This window comes from Colletotrichum navitas, assembly GCF_030913465.1.
Source record: "Colletotrichum navitas strain CBS 125086 chromosome Unknown LY79scaffold_31, whole genome shotgun sequence".
NCBI classification, from domain to species: domain Eukaryota; kingdom Fungi; phylum Ascomycota; class Sordariomycetes; order Glomerellales; family Glomerellaceae; genus Colletotrichum; species Colletotrichum navitas.
The window spans coordinates 139,160-158,575 of NW_026850577.1; the positions used below are offsets into that span (position 1 = coordinate 139,160).

Genomic DNA, 19,416 nt, shown 5'->3' on the forward strand with positions numbered 1-19,416 from the left:
GGTCAGCTTTGCCGATCTCCCGACGTCAACCGACCGCCGGCCTCAGCGTTGCTTTCAGCTGCTTTGAGAGGGAAACGTGTCTCAGAAATTCGGACATCCGAGTCTCCATCCGTCCGGTAACTTCAACGCCTATTCAAAGCCATTGTCCCCCGCCCCCCCTCGCGAACCTGTCATCCCATTTCGGAGCCAAACTCTCCGAGTCAGAACACTAGTAGAGACACACATAGTCTTTTTGAGATGGTCACCGTCGCTAGAAACGCGTCCCGCGGCGCCGCCGCCGCGCCTAGCCAGACGCTCACCGTTGTGGACAACCGCACCGGCAAGTCGTACGAGCTGCCCATCACCAACAACGCCATCCTGGCGACGGACATCAAGAAGATCAAGGCGGCGCGCGGCAACGACCGCCCCGAGGACGAGACCGAGCAGGGTCTTCGCGTCTTCGACCCAGCTTACCAAAATACCCACGTGATACAAAGCAAGATAAGTTACATAAACGGACAGGATGGCATCCTTCGGTACCGCGGCTACCCCATCCAGCAGCTCGTCGACAGGTCGCACTTCCTCGAGTCGGCTTTTCTGCTCATCTACGGCGAGCTGCCCACCCCGTCGCAGTACAGCAAGTGGCAGGATGAGATCATGCACCACACCTACATCCACAGCGACATCGAGGGCATGTTCAAGTCCTTCCGCTACGACACTCATCCCATGGCCATGCTGCAGGCCTCCTTCTCCTCGCTCGGCGCCTTCGCGCCCGAGGCGAACCCCAGCTTGCAGGGGCAGAAGCTGTACACCAATGCCGCCAACGGTGACCTGAAGGCGTTGGAAGTTCTGGACAAGCAAATCCTGCGCATCATCGGCAAGGCGCCCACGCTGGCCGCCGCCTCTTACCGCATGCGCCAGGGCAGGCCCTTCAACCGCCCCGCCCAGGGCCTCAGCTACACGGGCAACTTCCTGTACCTGCTCGACCACCTGAGCGGGCATGAGTACCAGCCTCACCCGGTCCTGGAGCGGGCCCTCGATGCTCTGTTCATCATCCACGCCGACCACGAGGTGAACTGCTCCACGGCCACCGTCCTGCAGGTCGGCTCGAGTCTCGTCGACCCCTACAGCGTCGTGTCGGCCGGCTGCGCCGCCCTCTACGGGCCCAGCCACGGCGGCGCCAGCGAGAGCGCGATCCGCATGCTGATGGAGATCGGCAGCCCCGAAAACGTGCCCGCCTTCATGGAAAAGGTCGAGAAGCGGGAGCGCGTGCTCGTCGGCTTCGGCCACCGCGTCTACAAGAACGTCGACCCCCGATCGACCGCGATCCGGAAGCTGGCCGACGAGGTGTTCGCGGTGACCGGCCGGAACCAGCTCCTCGACACGGCGCTGGAGCTCGCCAGGTACGCCCGCCAGAGCGAGTTCATGACGAAGCGCAACCTGTACCCCAACGTCGACTTCTACTCCGGCCTCATCTACCAGGCCATGGGCTTCCCCCTCGACTTCTACCCCGTCCTGTTCGCCGTGCCGCGCTGCGTCGGCTGGCTGGCCCACTGGAGGCAGCAGATGCTGCAGAAGGGAGGCGTCAAGATCTGGCGGCCTCGTCAGCTGTACGTCGGAGAAGGGGAGAGAGAGTACGTCGAGTCGGAGAAGAGGCAGGAGGCGAAGAACAAGTCCGTGTTTGACGAGCCTGTGCAGGTCAGCCACGGTGGCGACAGCAAGCGGAACGAGCTCGCGACCTTCAAGGACGAAATGGGCCATGCTTGGAGGGGACGTTCGAAGCTTTGAGACTGCCGCCGACGACGGTCGTTTGGCTTGGTGGCGCAAGGATCACGTGTATCATGATTGCGAAAGGCATGCATGTTTCGATTAGAATGTTACAATACGACCGCATCTATTGATTACTTCGCCCCATTCTTATGCGCAACGTCTCTCACCACGTTTTCTAATTCTGCTTCAGTCAAAGTCTTCAAGCCGACCTTCTCGTTCCAGCTCATCTTTTGAAAGCTCTCGCTTCCCCCATACCCCTTGCCGTACATCATCTGGTAATAGAGCTGGGCCATGGCCGACTTGTCGCCCTTGGCCAGCTTAGCTTTTGCGTCTTGGTAGAGCTCCTCCACGTCGTAATGTTCCACCGCAAAGGTCAGACCCGTCACCTTCTCGGCGAGTTTGGTCATCTGCTTCTCGGTGACGGCTGCCGAGTGGATGTACACGGGCTTGTTCTCCGCCTCCGTGTACAATCCATTTTCATCGCGAAGAATCTTGGCAATCGTTTCGGCAATGTCGGAAATCCTCGTTGTCCCGATCAGGTTGTCTCCTCCGTTGTGATATCTCGCCGTGTGGGTCCGGAAGTCCGGGCCTAAGCCGCCAAAGGCCAATACGAGTTCGAAAAACGGCCCGTTATTGACGCTTGTCCAGCTCAAGTTGCCGCCGGACTTGGAGACCTGCTCGACGAGGTAGCGGCGCGTCCGGACCTTTCCAGCGACCAGGGGGTGGCCCTCGGCAAGGGGCGATTCGAGGTTGGTGCTGAACTCGGAGGGGAAGAGGCGTTTGACACCAGCAGCAGTCGCAGCATCGATCCAGGTTTTCTGTTCTTCAAAGACGATGGGATCCGGCCCAGCCCAGATCACTACGTCGCAGCCTTTTAATCCCGAGACGAGAGCCTCAAAGTCATTCATATCGAGCTTGACGGACTTGCATCCCGCCGGGGCCGTCTTCTCAGACTCGGCTCGCTGTATGGCAGTAACCTCGAAGCCAGATTCAAGCAAGGCCTTAGCTATTGAAGAGCCTAATTTACCCGTCGCCTGGACAGTGTTAGTTATTGTGAAGTCACAGGCAGTGATTTGATGAAAATTGGTGAACTAACGCCAGCAACTGCAACTTTTCGGACTGGAGAGGACATTGCGATGATTCTTGTCGCTACAACTTGTTCGGTGTGAGGTTGTATTTGTGACAATTGCTTTGTAATACTGTCTGGTGTTGGTTGTGAGGAGTCGAGAGGACTCCGAAATGAATGAATATACTGCCTAGAGATCGGATCCACGGATCAACGTGATGGCCAAGCAGGTGAATCTCAAAGTGTGTGTATGTGTAATATCTACAATACCTAGTGGGCTGCTGCAGAGTGGGAAGCTCTAATGGTGGCATCCATGGTGCTGACTCATCCCATCCCTGCTACCACGTGACATTGGTGATAGCGAGCCCGGAACCTGTGAGGCATGCCTCAGGCATAGAGTACCAGGTACATAGATCAGCCCACATCACAGGCCATAGCTAGGGAATATCATCGATCATACAACCCACTCTACTGACCCCAAGGTGTATCACCTCACAGTTGGTAGCACAACTGGTTCCTGATCAAGGGACATTCGGACAAAAAACATTTAAAGTACTGTATACACTCGCGAGATAAGGACAAAGCTAAGAGACCTGCTAGCCAAAAAAAGCTAGCAGATGTCCTATTACAGCTAGTGGTTGTCAGCTCCACTAGTCCTAGCATAAAAGGCGGTCACCCTTTCCACCCTCTGTTGCCCACTAGCTAGCCTGCCGTTAGTAAAAGCACAACTGTTACGTAAGAAAATAGGTCTGTATAGATCCCTGTTTCTGCTAGTATATTACACCTCTCACAGCGGCCGCAATACCTCTTTCCGTTAGCAGGTTTCTTGTAGGCTGCATCAGCCACTGAAGAGAAGAAAGTACCTGGCTATCAGTTCTACTACGTACAGTCAGCAACGCCGCTGGCTGACCAACCACACACAAGCCCTGCCCTACCCCAGCCCCACCATTATCCGGATCACCCCAGCAACCAACCTCACATATCCGACCAAACAGCGCATATCCGACAATCGTCTAACCACATTCCCCAATTCGGACCTTTGATCTGAGTGATACATCGACAATCCATATGTCGGCAACCGATTTGCGAGTACAAGCAGAGCAAGGCCATAGCTAGGGATTATCATCGATCATACAACCCACTATACTGACCCCAAGATCACCTCACAGTACCCCTCATCGCTTGCACGCATATTTGACCTTGGGCTTTTCTCGAGCTGGACCCGATGCTTTGCAAGCGCTGCACGGGAACGGACTGGAACGCCACTTCCGACATAAAAAGTCCGAGTTGTCTGTACGTCACCAATTATTGAGACGTCCGTACATACATGCGTGTCCTGGTATTTCTGTTTATAAGAGAGCTGCCCCATGAACGCTAGTGTTGGAGGATCGAGCTAACCGACTGCGAGGATGGCTTCAAGGAACCAAGGGTCATAGGCCCCTTCGTTAGCTAAAGCCGCATTTGCCCAGTGGATACGGTATTTAGACGACGTTGTTATAATAGAGTAGTGAGACGCTACTCACTAAGAAAACCTTGCGTGTCTCAGGAACGGACACCAAATTGTAGCAGCTATCTGGCAGGATGGACTTTTCCTACTGAATGAACATATATTTCGATCCAGCGACTCTGTAAGTGGTTGCCACGGACTTTTTTCAAACCTCTCATTTAGCACGCGTACACTGTGTTTAGCAACGCCCATGCATTAGATGATTTATACAACTTTTGTGGGATGATGTGCTCGTCGGGACCGAGGGATCATTTAATACTGGCGATATTACCGTTGACATTTTGAACTACGCCACGGACACCCATGGCGCAGTTCTTGACCGAACTAAAACCGATCCTTGTGTTGGCATTGATGAAGGTAGAGTGGTCGCTACTTTACGGAGCGATAACAGCATTCGCAATGCCTAAATAATACCCGACAGTGAAACTGAATCATGAAATACTACACTAAATGAGCAGAATGATATATCAGCAATACTGGACCTCCCGTCAAGGCCTTAGCGCATTCCAGACGGTTGCCTTCATCTTGACGTTGATGTCTTCCGTCTTCGCAACGCCGGCCGTCCTGTCGCAGGCGATCGAGTAGTCATCATGGATGATGCAGTGGTTGTTGACCTTCCAGTGGGCCGTGGCCAGCAAAAGATACCGCTTCGATACTGACACCCTCTTGGGCGTAAGCGTCCCCAATCATACATCACATCATGCTGTTCACGACCTCCAGACCGGGCTTATTGTTCGCTGTTGCGCGATTGTTCGTGGCAACCGTCAAGCCGGCTGCATTGGCAGCTCCTTGGGTGAGTGGCCCTGTTGTGACTTCGATACCCTCGTTCTCAATGTCGGAGAGGCCCGATCAAGAGCGCCGGTCTTATCGGCGTGGCATGGTTTCAGGTGATTAATAATCATGTTGTCCACCCCGATGGCATGCATGAAGAGCTATTGCCAAAAACAAGCTTGTCATAAGAAATTCTTAGCTTTCTTCGTACGTGGTTATGATGTGTGAAGTGGAAGTCCGCATACCGTCAGTAGGGACGCCAGGACTACGGTTAAAGTATTATTCGCAATTTGAGGGAGATGCTATCTCATGACACACGTGCAAATATCAATATCGATCGCGGCCATACCCACGGTCGAACTGCAATAATCAAACGCTAGCTCCCACCGTACAGATCCAAGAATACCCATTGGTTGAGCTGACGTGGATGAATACTCTCAGGAACTTGACCCAGATTGACGGTGCATAATGAGCATTCGCTGGCGACGACGCTGCAAACTACATTTTGAGTCTCGGAGCTATTTCCGTCATGCTGGGATTCTGTGTGATTGCCTACGCGTAATGCACATTGTGGCTATGAGATGCAGTTTGTAGATCTCCAAGTCCATGTTGACCGCTCTTTGGTGTTCCACTATTCAAAAGTATCGCTACTTTAATTTCACCTTGGTTCCTCCGATATCCATTTCATAGAGGCAGCTCTCAGTCTGTCAACCACACACGGGATATGAACTTGAATGAAAAAGTCGTACCCTGATTCGACCAACGACATGCCGTATATACACAACAACCAATTCGAGCAGGTGATCCAAGGTAGGCCTGTACAGTATCTCGAAGCCCGCCGGAGCCTGTGACTCGGACGGTGGGGGCGGGTCCACCCACCTACGCGTTGAGGATCTTACCTTCTTTCCTGTCCTGGACGATGCCGTTATGTTGGATGCTTCGATAACCGGCTGGTCGTACGTCGTGAACTTGTTACCAGGTCATCCTAGAGGCGGCACATGACGAATGCTTTGTCACAAAAGCAAAACTGGGCCACTTTGAATGACAAACTTGCGGAGCGGACGAACCACATGGCTTAGGCTCCACCTATGGTTGCAAACATCTTATCTGATCAAGAGATCATGACGTGACAACCGCGCGCGGAACCACGCATTTGAAGAGTCTCCCCGCCAGGATCTGCGTCTAGGCCCGAAGACGGAGATCCACAACATAAAGAGCATCTTCAAGAACCCCTGCATATCTCCAGTATGGATACGCCCTAATTGCAGCCCTACATGGCGGCCGGCCTTTCCATTTGCTGTGTGAAGAAAGAAGCAAGCAACCTCTTAATATACGAGTTATATCACCCGGGAAAAAAGAAAGTCAGAAGACCTCGGCCAAATGCCGAGTGATCATGTGGCAATTGCGGAGTAATTTAGAGATAGCCGCCGTTTGCAATGTCTTCACCTCCCCGATTTGGACTTGGAAGAACTGCATCCCCATTAGGCGATGATTGGGTTAGATACCGCCTACAGGGGGCCCTTTGGCGAGCGCATCGAGACACGGAACGGTTGCACTGGCACTCCCAAAGCAGCCAAAAACCCGGCAAACAATGACACCCAATGCGGGGTTGTTAACTCACGGAGGCTTTTTATTTCGTACGGCTAAGTTAGCTGCCGGCTATTAAAGATGTGATGCGCCCCGGACCAAAAAGAGAAAGATCTCCAGAGCATATGTGCCTACGTTGATCCTCGATACCGATTCTTCAAACGCCCAAGCCTAACCTTTTCCAAACCCACACAGCACGATGAAGGCTCCGACAGTTCTCCTTGCTCTTCTCGCCACCGGGGTCGCCGCTGGGGACTTCAGCCGGAGCTGCACGGATGAGCACATCGATCCCTCAACCGAGATCCTGACCGCAAACTGCAACACGGGTGACGGAAAGGGCACCATGGCGTCGACTTCTCTCGACCTCAACAGCTGCTTTGCGTATGAGGGCAATTCGATCAAGGTACGTAAGATCCTGCGTGAGAATGAGGACCTGCGGCGCTGCAATACTGGCCCCCATGCTCCCTGATCAATTTCAATAGAGCATCAAATTTATGTGGCTTGAGACCCCCGCTGACTCGAGATTGCTTTGAAAAACGCAGTGGTCCAGCACAGGAAACTTCGGCGAGGCGTGCAGTGATTGCGTCGTCTACCGTCTGCCCGACCCCGTGTATGGCCCGATCTTCGGAACCACCCGAGCATGGATGAACTGCACATGCAACGGGGCAGAGGCCGCTATCAACCTAGGTAAGCCCCATGCATGCTCCTGGATTCATATCCGTTCCCCGAGGGCTTCAAGTTACACGATCGTTCTTGCTGACATGGTTTGGGTCGCATAGACATCACGTCAATGTCAAACAGATTCGGAACTTTGAGCTGCACTTCATGAAGTTGGAAAGCGCGGGTAGATTTGATGACTTAGATTAATGAGACCAATATGACAGTTAATTATGACCATAACCTTTTAGGCTGTGATGGTGACAACGTTCAACGGATTGTAGGAGCCTTTTGCCCACAGCAAAGCGGAACGAACATCCTGGGGAGTTTGCATAATGACGAGAAAATGTTGTAGGGCAGTATGAATGAATATACAGACCTGACTGACTATATGTCGGCAAACGTGAAAAGCAGCACATGGGCATATCGAGACAATGATACTCGATTATGAGATTCTCATTACAGAAAAGCTTCACTCATTGTTGCAACATTGAACCATTGGCTAGATTTATCTTATTTAATATCGCTAGTCGAACGGGACGTGCCGATAGATACTGATGAATAAGGGCTCTATTATTCCCGTCGAACACGGGTAATTGTACATCTATTAAAAAAACTAAAAAACTAAAAAAAAAACTCTTTACAATTCAGCGAGAAAATGTGCCTCTATGCGCGTCATACGAAAACCTATTCCTCTCTATCACGAATGATGGGGGGGCGTCCTTCAAAGCAAAACCAGCGGGGTGCTGCTGAGGTTGTTCCCCGACGGCGTGGAGACGGCAAGGTTCGACATCATCCTCGCGAGGTTCGGCAGCGTCTCCCAGTTGTACTCGTCCTTCCACTGGTTGCCGAGCTTGGCCTGCAGCACCATCTCGTACAGATTCGCCATCTCCTGGCTGTCCCACACGCCCTCCCTCCTCTTCATGCGCCGCAGGACGTCGATGATGCGCCGCTCGAGGTCGACGTTGTCGCAGAAGGCGCAGATGTACGCCAGCGAGGGCACGATGTCGGCCGCGAGCGCGAACTTGGGCCGCGACCGCTCCTCCTCCCGGGACGACTCGACGTCCTCGGCCATGTCGACGAGGCGATGGAGCTCCGCCATTTCATAACTTTTCAGCGCGCATGGGCCTTCCTTCGCGTTGAAGATCACCCAGCTCTTCTGCGAGAACCGGAGCGCCTTGAGCTCATGGAGGTCGGCAGGCTCCATCTTGTCCGGCAGGGCCTGCTGGAACAGCTCGAAGCGGGCGCCCCACGCTTCGAAGCACGCGTTTGCGGTTTCCCACGCCTCGTCGTTGGCCTTCTCAGACCCGGTGGGCGCATTGTGGCTGCCGCACGACGGCGTCGAGTGCCAGCAGCGGTCGATGCTGCAGTACCAAGAATCCTCAAAAGCTTGCACCAACATGCGCTCCACGCGATGGAGGCATAGCCGCGCCTCGAAGACGCTCGAGAACGGCGTGGTCTTGCTCTGCTCCTCTTCTGGCTGCGTGAAGAACGTCAGGTCGGGGATGACGTCGGCTTCGATCAGCATGGAGGCGTCCATGCCCATGGAGACGAACATGTTCGTGATGTCGCACAGCTGGCTGAAGTGGCTCCGTACCGTCTCGGCCAGACGTTTGTCGAACGCCGAGAGCGACTTGGGATCGTTCTGGCTGGCCAGCGCAGCTTGGTGAAGTGACTCGAGGATGCGGGACCCCGCTCTCAGGTGTTGGACGGCCTTGTCGTACTGGCCTCTCACAATCTCGAAACAGACAAACACCAGACAGCTGATGAGGGTGATGCGGATGTTGACAGGCGACGGGTCGGCCATGATTTCTATCGTCCCCGTGACGGCTTTCCGGTATTGTTCCTCGGCCAAGTCGCCGAACGCCACCGCAGACATGGAAGGGTTCGGATCTGAGAACGGGTTCTCCAAGAAGGCTCTGTGGGCAACGCCCAGGGCGATGACGGCGTGCTTGATGGGATCGGAATAGTAGCCCAACGGCAGGATGTAGTTACTCCATATCTTGGCGAGGGGCGTCGCGAGTCCAAAGTCCGGCACAGTACACCGGTGGACATGATGGAACATGAGCCTCTCCAACGTCGTGCCAGAAACATCCCAATTCACCGGGGGGTTAGTTGTGTCACCGACGTGACAGGCCGTTTGTGAGTCGACCTCAGGCAGCCGGGACTCGGACGTCGTTTTGCTTGCAGATGCTCGGCGTATCCATCACACTTGTGCTTGTCCTTCCTGCATCTGTTACAGGACGGCTTCTCTTCGTCGCATTTGACATGACGGGCTCTAGGCTATGGTTAGTATCTACGGAGTGAGATGGTCCGAGAGACAAGAGGTGATCTCGGCATGTGATAGGGGGTTAAGGAGGCAGACGGCCTTACTTGCTAACAACGTAGCAAATGTCGTCAGTCTAACCATTCTTCAAAGGTCTAAAGTGGCATCAGTGTTGTCACAAACCATGTTAAGCATCCGGTCCTAACCTTTGACGCTGATGCCCGGGTCCTTTTAAGCTTCTTAGCAGCGGGGTCCACCGAAAAGACTCCGGTGCCCGGGATCGAGTTATCCAATGCCATTGCGGGGCGAAACGCGGATGACCAGATTGGGGTTGTTTACGGGGCACTCTGTACTGATGGCTAGTTTTGGCTATGATCCTGAGGGGAAAAGGCTCTCTTTCTCGGGCGTCGGGTCGTGCGGGCGCGAGAATTCGGACCAGGGGATGTCGATCCCAGGATGGGCAGTTTGGGCGACGTCCACTATATAACACCAAGCTGTCGGATGCGGATGGGCGCGACCCTCGGCCGCCGGGTGGCCTTCCTTGTCCCCTGCGACGTCGGCTCCGCCGCCGCGTACCAGCATGTGTTTGGGGATAAGGTTTAGTGTTTTACGACACAGCCAATCATGGGCTCTCAAGCCGAGTCTTTTTTCATGGAATATGGAGCGCTGGGAAGCGACGCTGTTTGGACGTCTCCGCAACATGCCGGAAGGGCTAGACTAAGATGCACACAGCCCCTGATGAATCATACGGAGAGGCATCTGTTGTTTATAGCAAACGGTTCTTTCAGCCCTACGATACCAGCGGCTGGTCTACAAATGGATCAAGGGGGTGATTCGACACCTCCAAGACTAGACTCCCTGAATGCACAGCTAAGAGCACGCGCAAGTGCACACGTCTTTGCTCAAGTGTCACTTGCTCCTTGTCAGGTAATGTCGGCATAAGTTGCCGGTCATCTGAGATAAAAGCGAGGCACCGCCTTTGATTGACACATTGACACGCGAATGCTCCGTGCTCCGAATGGCGACACCTGTCTACCTAATTAGATCCAGCCGGAGCAACCAAGGGGCCGCAGCGTGGTACTGAGATGCTTTAAAGTTTTCTCTTGCCGACCCCTGAGCTGTACGGATACCGTGGTTCCGGTAGTCTCCTTACCTCGGAACTTAGCGCGCCAAATCTCGGAAACGATCTTACTGACTCGCTCGGCCAAAGCAAATCCCCGCATCTCCGTCTCCTTTCAAATGCATCACTTGATTACCAAGCATGCCAGACCCCTTTCTTGGCTTAGTAATTCGATGGTTACGTTGCTATTCCTCGTGTGGTTCACAGCCCCAAGGTTGTATCATGTTTCGATTAATCAAAGTGGACAGACATCAGAGCCAAAGCCTAAATGGGCGTCAACCAATCCTGGCAGTAAGTACGTGGCCCAGATGTGCCAGTAGACTCAAGAAGCTTGGGTTCGCCGCTTTTCGACGAGCCGAGTCATTGATTCCTGTGCCTACACTGTCGGCATATTGCCGTTATCGAAGCCCATATACACTTGCGAGGTGGAGACGATGGGCAGCTGGCTACTGGTGCGCTTTTCTGGCCTGTGAGGTTCACCTTTAAACAAGATGCGAGGATGATATGGAGTGATCCGGGGTACTCCAGTTGTTTGGGTCGCGCGGGATGACCCACGAGGGAGCACTCGCAGGCCTGGCGGAGCTCTATGTATCAATGCATACCCTCCAGACGGATTCAATCAGTGTCCTGCATCAGAGCAGGCTGGACCCGCACTTCGGCAGCAGCCCCTGCACCGTCGAAGGGGTTCGGCGACGGACTCGGAGTCTATTTTTGTCTATTAGACGTGGATGTAAAGGACATCGTTCCCTAGAATGTGATAATTAGCTGCTGGCTGCACTTGGGAAAGTGTTATCCTCTGTGGTATTATTCTCCTATCCTTACAAAGTTAGTGGAAGGGTGATAACCCTATGTCTGGTTGGATACATTGACGTCTATTTAACACAGATCCATCTATCTGTTATCCTTTGAACTAAAGGTAAGGTAAACTTGGATGACTTGGTAATAGGCTGGAACTAACTTTAAGCGTTTGGCCCTGGAAATTTGCCATGGAACAGCCAGTGTTGTTAGAAACAAATAGTGTGATTCGCCATTGCCGCATAAGTATGGGTACCAATGCCAGGTACATAACGTATGATAAATCTATGCGCGCACAGTCAATGGGATACTTTGACTAAGTTCCGCTTACAGATCGCAGTCATGCAAACCCTTTATGCTAGACCTTAAACCGTTTTGACATTTGTAAGGACTTAGCAGAATGAGAGTCTCGTTTTCTCGCAGATAAGTTAGCAGCAAATGATGTAATTGGGAACCCAAGGCCATCTGGCACTTCAATCTGATCCAATGAGATTTCTCTGAAGGCAAGCTGCAGGATTATCCAGATTCCGATATTCCGACAGCTTGTCATTGGCCGCAATTTCTCGCTGGCTGTGTATAAACGGTGCAGCGTTGCAGTCCAATGGGCTTCGTCTCCGACAAGCAGGTTCGGTTCGTACCAAGTCCCGAGATTTGGATCGCTTGTGATTGGTTTGAATCGACCTGCAAGAGGATAGGGCCCAGCGTTGATGATCTCTAGGGAAATGACATAAATGATAGTATGCCCGCGTATACTTCCGTGATTCAGGTCGATGCCCGCAACACTTGATCAGCCAGCTCCCAAGCTCAGATGTGAGTCCCAATGTTGGAAGCCTCAAACATTCTTCCACGAGACTAATAGTTTGGCAGCAAGCAATGATTTCCAATGCCTGGAAGTACGCCTACTGGATCAACGTTCTTTTCAATTGGAACCGGCATCGGGTTTTCACCGACCCGTACACCACTCTAGGTATAGAGCATCCCGTCAACTTGCAATCTCTCGTGATAGAGTTCATGTACTCCATTACCTATCTCGTCAAGAAGTTGATGGGCAGCCTCTGGAAGAATGTGATCGCATATTTTGGCCAGACTTCCACTGCGAACCATGACTCATGGACTGTATCGTATGCCATTCTCATGGTTTGCTATGCAATCAAAGGCTCTAAAAACCTCAAATGCGATGCGAAAGGCCTTCCTTACCTGGTCTGACTCTTTCTTGTTTCCAATCTTGGGAGCCGAGCTGACATGGACAATAGGACAAATTCATGTCTAGCTTGCGTTCCACCTCAGAACCACTGTTGAGAGCACTACAGCACTATAGATGGGAAGGGGCTCATCGTTCCTGCAATAAAGTGAACCCGAAGCAGAAGTTGTTCGACGACTTGCTTGACAACTCAAAGTCGTTGAGACCCTTTTTTGCGATATCATTCGAGCACCAACCAGGATTCATCGGAGGCTTTCCGTAAGTTCCACTTCAAGGTACCAGACACTGGACTTCCGCGACCTTGCTGATCGGTGCAGGTCTGAAAGATTTACTTCGTCTTTCTCTAAGACTTTCCAGGTGACGCCCTTTCTGGACCAGGACGACTTATTTTCTGGGAAGCAGAAAGCTGCCCACCCATGCTACCCTGCGACCTTGGACCTTGAGATGGTTCAGGAGCAAGCTTGGTTTCTTTCAGCCGATACTGTTGACTCTTTGAGCCTGGTACCGGATGTCATGACGGAATCATACACTGTTGGAGTGGAATCGACGTGTCATCAGACAGACTCAAAGAGAAAATAAACTCAAAGTCTGACAAAAGATGAGAGGCCGCTTAAGAAGATGCAGATGAATGGCTCAGATATCGAGGAACTGCCACAGGACGAGTCGTTGTTCATGGATGTAGGCGTATGGCAGGACAGGATGCTTTATGGACTGACTGCGTGGCACTACTTAGAAATCGACCTGGATAACGTTCTACGCAAGAAAGAGGCTCTGAGTAACAGCACGAGGCCTTAGGGCTCAGAGCAAGGGTCTTACATTACATGGCTGCAAAGGAAACGCAACACTTGCTCAATGAGGGTTGAGGCGTTTGCGTCTCCATAGATACTAACAGTTCTCACGTGTCAACTCGGGCCCTAAGTGTATATTGCCTGGATCTTCTGAGTGTACGTCTGGTTGGAAAGTCCAGGGCCTTTCACGCGACTTGGTATCTGCACGCGCTACTTGAAACTTTCTTGTCTGCACACTGCTACATACGATTTTGAATACTTGAGTATTTAGATTTCAAACGATGACACAAGCCTTTCTTGCACTCGAAAGCCATTCCGAACAACATCAAACCTTCTGACTCTTGAAGCCTCGAAGCCTTAAATAAGCTCCCTGATCAGGATAGCTGTAATCTGGTTATGTATTCAATAGCGGCCTTTGCCCACAATGAGGGTCTGCGACACGCGTTTAGTATGGTCCTAAGCAGAGTTAGGCTTTTAATGTTGGGAAATCATTATTCTTGTCTAATGGCCTTCTTAAAGGCGTTGCTTGTAACCCCCGCGCGTCTGTTCTTAGGTAGGGACGACACGTCGTCAACCTGGCGGGGGATGAGGTAACTGCGCATGCCGCTCGTGCGCCACTACTGATTAATTACCAGGTACGGACGCTGAATCAACAACAGAGCTGCGTCAACACGCGAGCAGATGGGGTGTAAGGCGTGCCCGGATGGTCACGGTCCGACGAGGCCAGGGCAGGGCACGCAGGTGTGAGGAAGCTGGCAAAAGGGGGGGGCGATGTGACGCTGGCGCTGCGAGTCCCCCAAGGCAATGCAAGTTTCTTTTTATTGACATTCCAGAACTTGGCTCATCTCACGGTCATGCGGGTGAGATTGTCGAGAGCTCTTTACGAGTCTGCCCGCTGCGTGTTGTGCGTGATCGGGCTGGGCGACTGCGGTCAAGGTCGGGCGGAGACGGTTTGTGGAGAATCATGCCGCACGTCAACGTCGGATGGTACCGCAGATTGAACAAGTCGCTTCTCGTTCCTGCATCTGACATTGTCTTTGTGCAGGATTCAGGCGGAGGGAAATGATGATGATGCAGAGAGAGAGGGGGGAGCATGCATCGACAACAAGGAAGTGAAGTATATGATATCTTTCGGTACGTACCGCTCGCGTCTTTGGAGCTGCCAAATAAGGTTAATGCAAAACACACGGACCACCAGCTTATCGCGCTTACAAATGGCGCTAGTGAGTCGCTGAATGCCCCCAGCTGCCACCAGGTGGCGCCAGACGCGGCTGATGTTATCGTGTCTCTCGGTACCTGAACGGAAGGCGCCCCGTGAACCCTCGCTTCCTGCAAGATTCATCAAGCCATTCCAAGCCCATCTCAAGCCACCATCGACATTCTGCAACTCTCCTCCAACATCCTTGGTTCTTTCGCTTGATCTTTATCTACGTTTCTATATTCGTGCTGAGGTACGGTATGACCAACGTCTCAATGGCTCCTAAACACCCGAGGTCAGCCTTAACATTGGGAACACAGGGACCATGACCTGCTACCCGCGCCATGTGTATCTGGCAGATGCAACCTCTTGGCCAACCTTGCAACACCAACTTGTCGGCGCAGTAACGATGCGCAAACCGTATGAGAAACACAAGAAGAAGGAAAAGGGAGAGAAACGGACGCGCAACCAAAGACCCCCCGGGACTTCGATACCACCTTTCCGGCGTATGGGGGGGCCACGTTAAGATGGTAAATGATCCAACATGAGCGACGCGGGCCGCACGCCATTCGCACTATTGGTTTTCCCCCTAGGCCTGCGCCGTGTCATCTATTACGTCCCAACGAGGAAGCTGGTCTAGGTCTTGGCGGCTCATCGCTGGTCACCGACGTCCGCCGCCACGGCTCGCTCGCTATCCGTCGCTGCTCCCCTGCCGAAATTGCTCTGCAGGCAGTCTCCCGTCTTATCTGAATATTGGCGGCCCTTGCATCGATGCGGTCTGCAGCCAGCCCGCGACCCCACGCGACCTCTTCCGCTTAAGCATGCAGCTAGCTATGCGAACAAGAAGACCAAGAACAGCTACCTGCTAGCTACTCGCGACTTCACGGTACCGCGGCCAATGACCATGGCATTGAACCCTGGATATCGCGTCTTTGGCAGGGGGGGGGGGGGTGGGCTGGTTGGCTTTGCCCCCCTCATACTCCTCCTGCATGGTGCACTGCTCACATGGCACTGCTGCTCATATTGTGAGCTGTTGTAACTTGCTGGGAACCTCGCCGCCGGTCGTCTGAGCATCCGATCGATCGAGAGCTCCGGGGCAGAGACTACTTATACCTCGCTCTCCCCGCATCGTCGCCATGTCCTGCTCTCTCTCGGTAGCTTTTCGCTCTGCCACCTTCGCTCGTTACCAAGGCAAGACCCAGCATCCGACAAGATGCGCATCTCGGCCACCGTCTCCGCCTTCGCCCTCGCCCTCCACCTCGGCGGTGTTGCGGCCCTCGGTTCCCGCCAGGAGCCCGTCAGCGACACCGGCAAGGCCACCGGCTTCGTCGCCAAGAGCTTCATCATCGAGTATGCTCATGTGAGTGCCCGCTGCGCGTGGCTGTCGCCCGGAGAAGTCTTTCCCCCAAGGTGGTCGTCCCCAGCTGACACTCACTTCTTTTGACATGCAGGGATCCAGCGCCCGCCTCCGTCGTCAGAACGTCGCCTCCACTGACGGCATCAAGGTCGTTAAGGAGTTTGCTAGTGACGTCTTCTCTGGCGCCAGCATTGAGACCGACACCTTCACCATCGACACCCTACAGGCCCTGCCCGACGTCCTCAACGTCTGGGTGAACGAAGAGGTCAAGCTTGATCCCACCGAGCCCCAGGCCGCCGCCCCCGAGGACGCCCCCACGTACTCGACGCACAACGCCACCGGTGTGTCCAAGCTGCACGCATTAGGCATTTTTGGCAAGGGAGTCAAGGTCGGTGTTGTTGACACCGGTATCTGGTACGACCATCCCGCTGTAAGTTCATCGCTCCTGCCTATACCTTACAGAAAATCTTGGACTTACACGCTTTCCTCAGCTCGGCGGTGGCTTCGGCCCCGGCTTTAAGGTTGCCGCTGGCTACGACTTCGTAGGAGACGGCTCGTACCCAGCCAGCGGTCCCAAGGCCCCCGACGAAGATCCAATCGACACCAGAGGGCACGGCACACATGTCGCAGGCATTATTGCTGGCAAAACCGACTCGTAAGCATGCCTGTGCAGTGTCTCCCTCTCTCAAAACGGAGCTAACTGCGTCGCAGATGGGTTGGCACCGCGCCTGAGGCTACCCTACACGCTTACAAGGTCTTCTCGAACGCCGCATCAACTGACACTGCCACGTTGATTGAGGCCTTCCTTGCTGCCTACAGCGACGGCGTGGACATCATCACCGCCAGTATCGGCGGTGCCAACGGCTGGTCCAACAATGCCTGGGCCGAAGTCGCCTCTCGTTTGGTCGACGAAGGCGTTGTCGTCACCATTTCTGCCGGAAACAGCGGGGCCAACGGCCCCTTTTACGGCAGCTCCGGTTCCTCCGGCAAGAACGTCATTGCGGTGGCATCTGTCGAGACTGAGGTCTTCCCCGCCATCCCCTTCGAGGCCACCTTCGGCGGCAGCGAGACCATTCGCGTCGGATACCTGCCCTCCGCCGGCTACTTCCCTCCCACCGTGGTTGACTGGCCTATCGTCGCGCTTTCCACTGATATCAGTGCCCCGGCGGACGGATGCACTCCCTACCCCCCGGGTAGCCCCGACCTGACGGGCAAGATTCCCCTGGTCCGCAGAGGAACTTGCACCTTCCAGGTCAAGCAGGAGAACCTTGCCGCCCTTGGAGCGGAGTATATTCTTATTTACAATAACGAGAGCCCGATGACGACTCCCGCCACTGGTAACACGGACACACTGATCGCTCTCATCACCGCCGAGTCCGGCTCCTCTTTTATCAATGCTATCAAGGCGAACACTACCGTCACCGCCGACTTCTCGGTTAACCCCGAGATTCCCATTGCACTTGATTACCCGGCAGGGAATAGGCCCAATATCTTCACTAGCTGGGGTCTGCTGTACGACAACCAGCTGAAGCCCGACATTGCTGCTCCCGGCGGCAACATTTTCTCGACCTACCTCGACGGCCAGTACGCCATCCTGAGCGGAACGTCCATGGCCTGCCCGTACGTCGCCGGTGTTGCAGCTCTCTACATTGGCCAGCACGGCGGTCGCTCCGTCCAGGGCAAGGGCTTTGCTCGCGCTCTGTCCCGCCGCATCATCTCGAGTGGTTATGCCTTGCCGTGGTCTGATGGCACCGCTACCGACTACGGTTACACTGCTCCTCCGGCCCAAGTCGGTAACGGCCAGATTGACGCCTGGAAAGTGCTCAACTACGGCACCCAGCTCGAGTTCGACAAGATCCAGCTCAACGACACGCGCTACTTTTCCCGCTACCACGACGTCACCGTCACCAACAACGGCAAGTCTGACGTGACGTACAAGTTCTCCGTCCAGCCCAACGCCGGCGTTGACGCCCTTGCCTGGGTCCCCGCCACGGGCGGCCTGCCCGGCACGAAGCGTGTCAAGACCTTTGCCCAGCTCAGGCCCAAGACCTACACCCCTGAAATCAGTTTTCCTCGAGACTTCACGCTCAAGCCGGGCGAGAGCAAGACCGTCTCGGTCAATTTCAAGAACCCCGACAACCTCGGCTGGAACGCCACCGGCCTGCCCCTGTACGGAGGCAAGGTCATCATCCAGGGCAGCAACGGCGAGCTGGTATCGGTCCCCTACGCCGGCGTCGGCGCCGACCTTCGCAACACCCTCGGCGGCGTTCACGAGGCCGGCTGGCCTCAATCCGCCTCCACCGTCGACGACACACCCATCGCCGAAAAGGCGACGTACTCGTTCGACCTCAGCATCGAGGCCCAGGACTTCCCCAAGATCTTCCAAAAGCTCATCTGGGGAACCCGCCAAACAAGGTGGGACGTGTTCGACGCTAGCTGGACGGAGCGCCAGTGGGTCTATCCCCCGGTCGAGGGTCAAAACGGCTACATCGGCTCTGTCGCCTCGTGGGTCGGCTCCGGCGAAGTGCAGACCTTCGACCCGGCGCAGTATGACCCGGACGAGACGTTCACGTACCCCATCACCGACGTCTACCGCAACGCCGGCGCCGAGTACCACGAACACTGGTGGTTCGGCAAGCTGGGCAACGGCAGCCAGATCGCGCCGGGCGAGTACCAGTTCCGCTTCGCCGCCTTGCGCCCGTTCGGCGACCCCACCCACGCGGACAACTGGGACGTGTACAAGACGCCCAAGATCACCATCACCGGACAGTACTAGATATGGGGGAAAAAGGAGGGGTATGCAATGGCTTGGTAGCGGGGGTGTATACATAATACATGATCTAGTAATGATATAATACATGATGAATCCCGCCATCTAGAGGTATCCACTTCTTTGCCAACCTGCTTGGAGGATACATGCGTGAATGCGTTGGGCCGGGCCAGGTTAGGTCGGCGGCTGTCCTTGTTTGTACTTTATTTGGACCGGGTCTTTGCCGCTCGAGTCGTTGAAGCATGATGGAGAAGACAGGTTCAGTTTGGTGGTTTCTGATCCCTTCCTTGCTGCAGTTTTCCCCCCAAAGATATCCATCTTGATGTCGAGCATAGTATATGTCACCGCTGAACTCGCATCTCGTCAGCAAGAAGCCGGGTGACGTCTCTCAGTTGCCGTGCGGCCGGTTGGTTGGTTGGTGGACAGTCATCCAGCAGAAAGTTGCTGCTCGTTGAGAGACAGTGTATAAGTGTTGACTGATATCGTTTGTCGCATAGGTGGCGGCGGAGGGAGGGTATGATGGACCAGACGGCGACGGAGGGGCCTTTCCCAGACTTCACGCTTCAACGCCCGGGATCGCCCGC

At 54.3% G+C, this 19,416-nt stretch overlaps 7 protein-coding genes across 7 annotated transcripts; 5 read left to right on the forward strand and 2 right to left on the reverse strand.

The window, feature by feature from the left end:
- The first annotated feature begins 35 nt into the window (after nucleotides 1–35).
- LY79DRAFT_554612 (citrate synthase-like protein) lies at nucleotides 36–1,841 on the forward strand. Its single transcript, XM_060557861.1, has one exon. The coding sequence runs from the start codon at nucleotides 238–240 to the stop codon at nucleotides 1,765–1,767; it is 1,530 nt and encodes a 509-aa protein (XP_060413924.1). The 5' UTR covers nucleotides 36–237; the 3' UTR covers nucleotides 1,768–1,841.
- On the reverse strand, nucleotides 1,842–3,063 carry LY79DRAFT_554613 (uncharacterized protein). Its single transcript, XM_060557862.1, has 2 exons — nucleotides 2,846–3,063; nucleotides 1,842–2,783 (listed from the first exon to the last, which is right to left on the reverse strand). Exons 1-2 carry the CDS (start codon nucleotides 2,879–2,881, stop codon nucleotides 1,881–1,883), a joined length of 939 nt encoding a protein of 312 aa, XP_060413925.1. The 5' UTR covers nucleotides 2,882–3,063; the 3' UTR covers nucleotides 1,842–1,880.
- A 3,816-nt stretch (nucleotides 3,064–6,879) lies between these two features.
- LY79DRAFT_590395 (CVNH domain-containing protein) lies at nucleotides 6,880–7,509 on the forward strand (the record flags this gene model as incomplete). Its single annotated transcript, XM_060561145.1, has 3 exons — nucleotides 6,880–7,083; nucleotides 7,223–7,367; nucleotides 7,460–7,509. The coding sequence occupies 3 exons, from the start codon at nucleotides 6,880–6,882 to the stop codon at nucleotides 7,507–7,509; spliced, it is 399 nt and encodes a 132-aa protein (XP_060413926.1).
- Nucleotides 7,510–7,901: 392 nt separating this feature from the next.
- Nucleotides 7,902–10,098, reverse strand: LY79DRAFT_554625 (C6 zinc finger domain-containing protein). The gene is made up of 3 exons (XM_060557863.1): nucleotides 9,783–10,098; nucleotides 9,442–9,620; nucleotides 7,902–9,406 (listed from the first exon to the last, which is right to left on the reverse strand). The coding sequence occupies exons 1-3, from the start codon at nucleotides 9,900–9,902 to the stop codon at nucleotides 8,062–8,064; spliced, it is 1,644 nt and encodes a 547-aa protein (XP_060413927.1). The 5' UTR covers nucleotides 9,903–10,098; the 3' UTR covers nucleotides 7,902–8,061.
- A 1,910-nt stretch (nucleotides 10,099–12,008) lies between these two features.
- LY79DRAFT_554633 (uncharacterized protein) lies at nucleotides 12,009–13,741 on the forward strand. The gene is made up of 4 exons (XM_060557864.1): nucleotides 12,009–12,328; nucleotides 12,386–12,718; nucleotides 12,772–12,977; nucleotides 13,037–13,741. Exons 2-4 carry the CDS (start codon nucleotides 12,392–12,394, stop codon nucleotides 13,296–13,298), a joined length of 795 nt encoding a protein of 264 aa, XP_060413928.1. The 5' UTR covers nucleotides 12,009–12,328; nucleotides 12,386–12,391; the 3' UTR covers nucleotides 13,299–13,741.
- A 114-nt stretch (nucleotides 13,742–13,855) lies between these two features.
- Nucleotides 13,856–14,578, forward strand: LY79DRAFT_554635 (uncharacterized protein). Its single transcript, XM_060557865.1, has one exon. The coding sequence runs from the start codon at nucleotides 13,904–13,906 to the stop codon at nucleotides 14,099–14,101; it is 198 nt and encodes a 65-aa protein (XP_060413929.1). The 5' UTR covers nucleotides 13,856–13,903; the 3' UTR covers nucleotides 14,102–14,578.
- Nucleotides 14,579–15,918: 1,340 nt separating this feature from the next.
- Nucleotides 15,919–18,838, forward strand: LY79DRAFT_669899 (subtilase; the record flags this gene model as incomplete). The annotated part of the gene is made up of 4 exons (XM_060563712.1): nucleotides 15,919–16,065; nucleotides 16,157–16,492; nucleotides 16,554–16,717; nucleotides 16,774–18,838. The coding sequence occupies 4 exons, from the start codon at nucleotides 15,919–15,921 to the stop codon at nucleotides 18,836–18,838; spliced, it is 2,712 nt and encodes a 903-aa protein (XP_060413930.1).
- Between the last annotated feature and the right edge of the window lie 578 nt (nucleotides 18,839–19,416).

Coding starts and splice junctions, on each gene's coding strand:
- LY79DRAFT_554625 (XM_060557863.1), bottom strand. CDS start 9,902: ATGGCATTGGATAACTCGATCCCGGGCACCGGAGTCTTTTCGGTGGAC. Junction 9,621..9,782: donor CCGGATGCTTAACATGGTTT/GTGACAACACTG, acceptor TACTAACCATAG/CCTAGAGCCCGTCATGTCAA. Junction 9,407..9,441: donor GTGACACAACTAACCCCCCG/GTGAATTGGGAT, acceptor GACGTTGGAGAG/GCTCATGTTCCATCATGTCC.
- LY79DRAFT_554613 (XM_060557862.1), bottom strand. CDS start 2,881: ATGTCCTCTCCAGTCCGAAAAGTTGCAGTTGCTGGC. Junction 2,784..2,845: donor GAAAAGTTGCAGTTGCTGGC/GTTAGTTCACCA, acceptor AACACTGTCCAG/GCGACGGGTAAATTAGGCTC.
- LY79DRAFT_554635 (XM_060557865.1), top strand. CDS start 13,904: ATGTATTCAATAGCGGCCTTTGCCCACAATGAGGGTCTGCGACACGCG.
- LY79DRAFT_554633 (XM_060557864.1), top strand. CDS start 12,392: ATGATTTCCAATGCCTGGAAGTACGCCTACTGGATCAACGTTCTTTTC. Junction 12,719..12,771: donor CGAAAGGCCTTCCTTACCTG/GTCTGACTCTTT, acceptor CATGGACAATAG/GACAAATTCATGTCTAGCTT. Junction 12,978..13,036: donor GGATTCATCGGAGGCTTTCC/GTAAGTTCCACT, acceptor TGATCGGTGCAG/GTCTGAAAGATTTACTTCGT.
- LY79DRAFT_554612 (XM_060557861.1), top strand. CDS start 238: ATGGTCACCGTCGCTAGAAACGCGTCCCGCGGCGCCGCCGCCGCGCCT.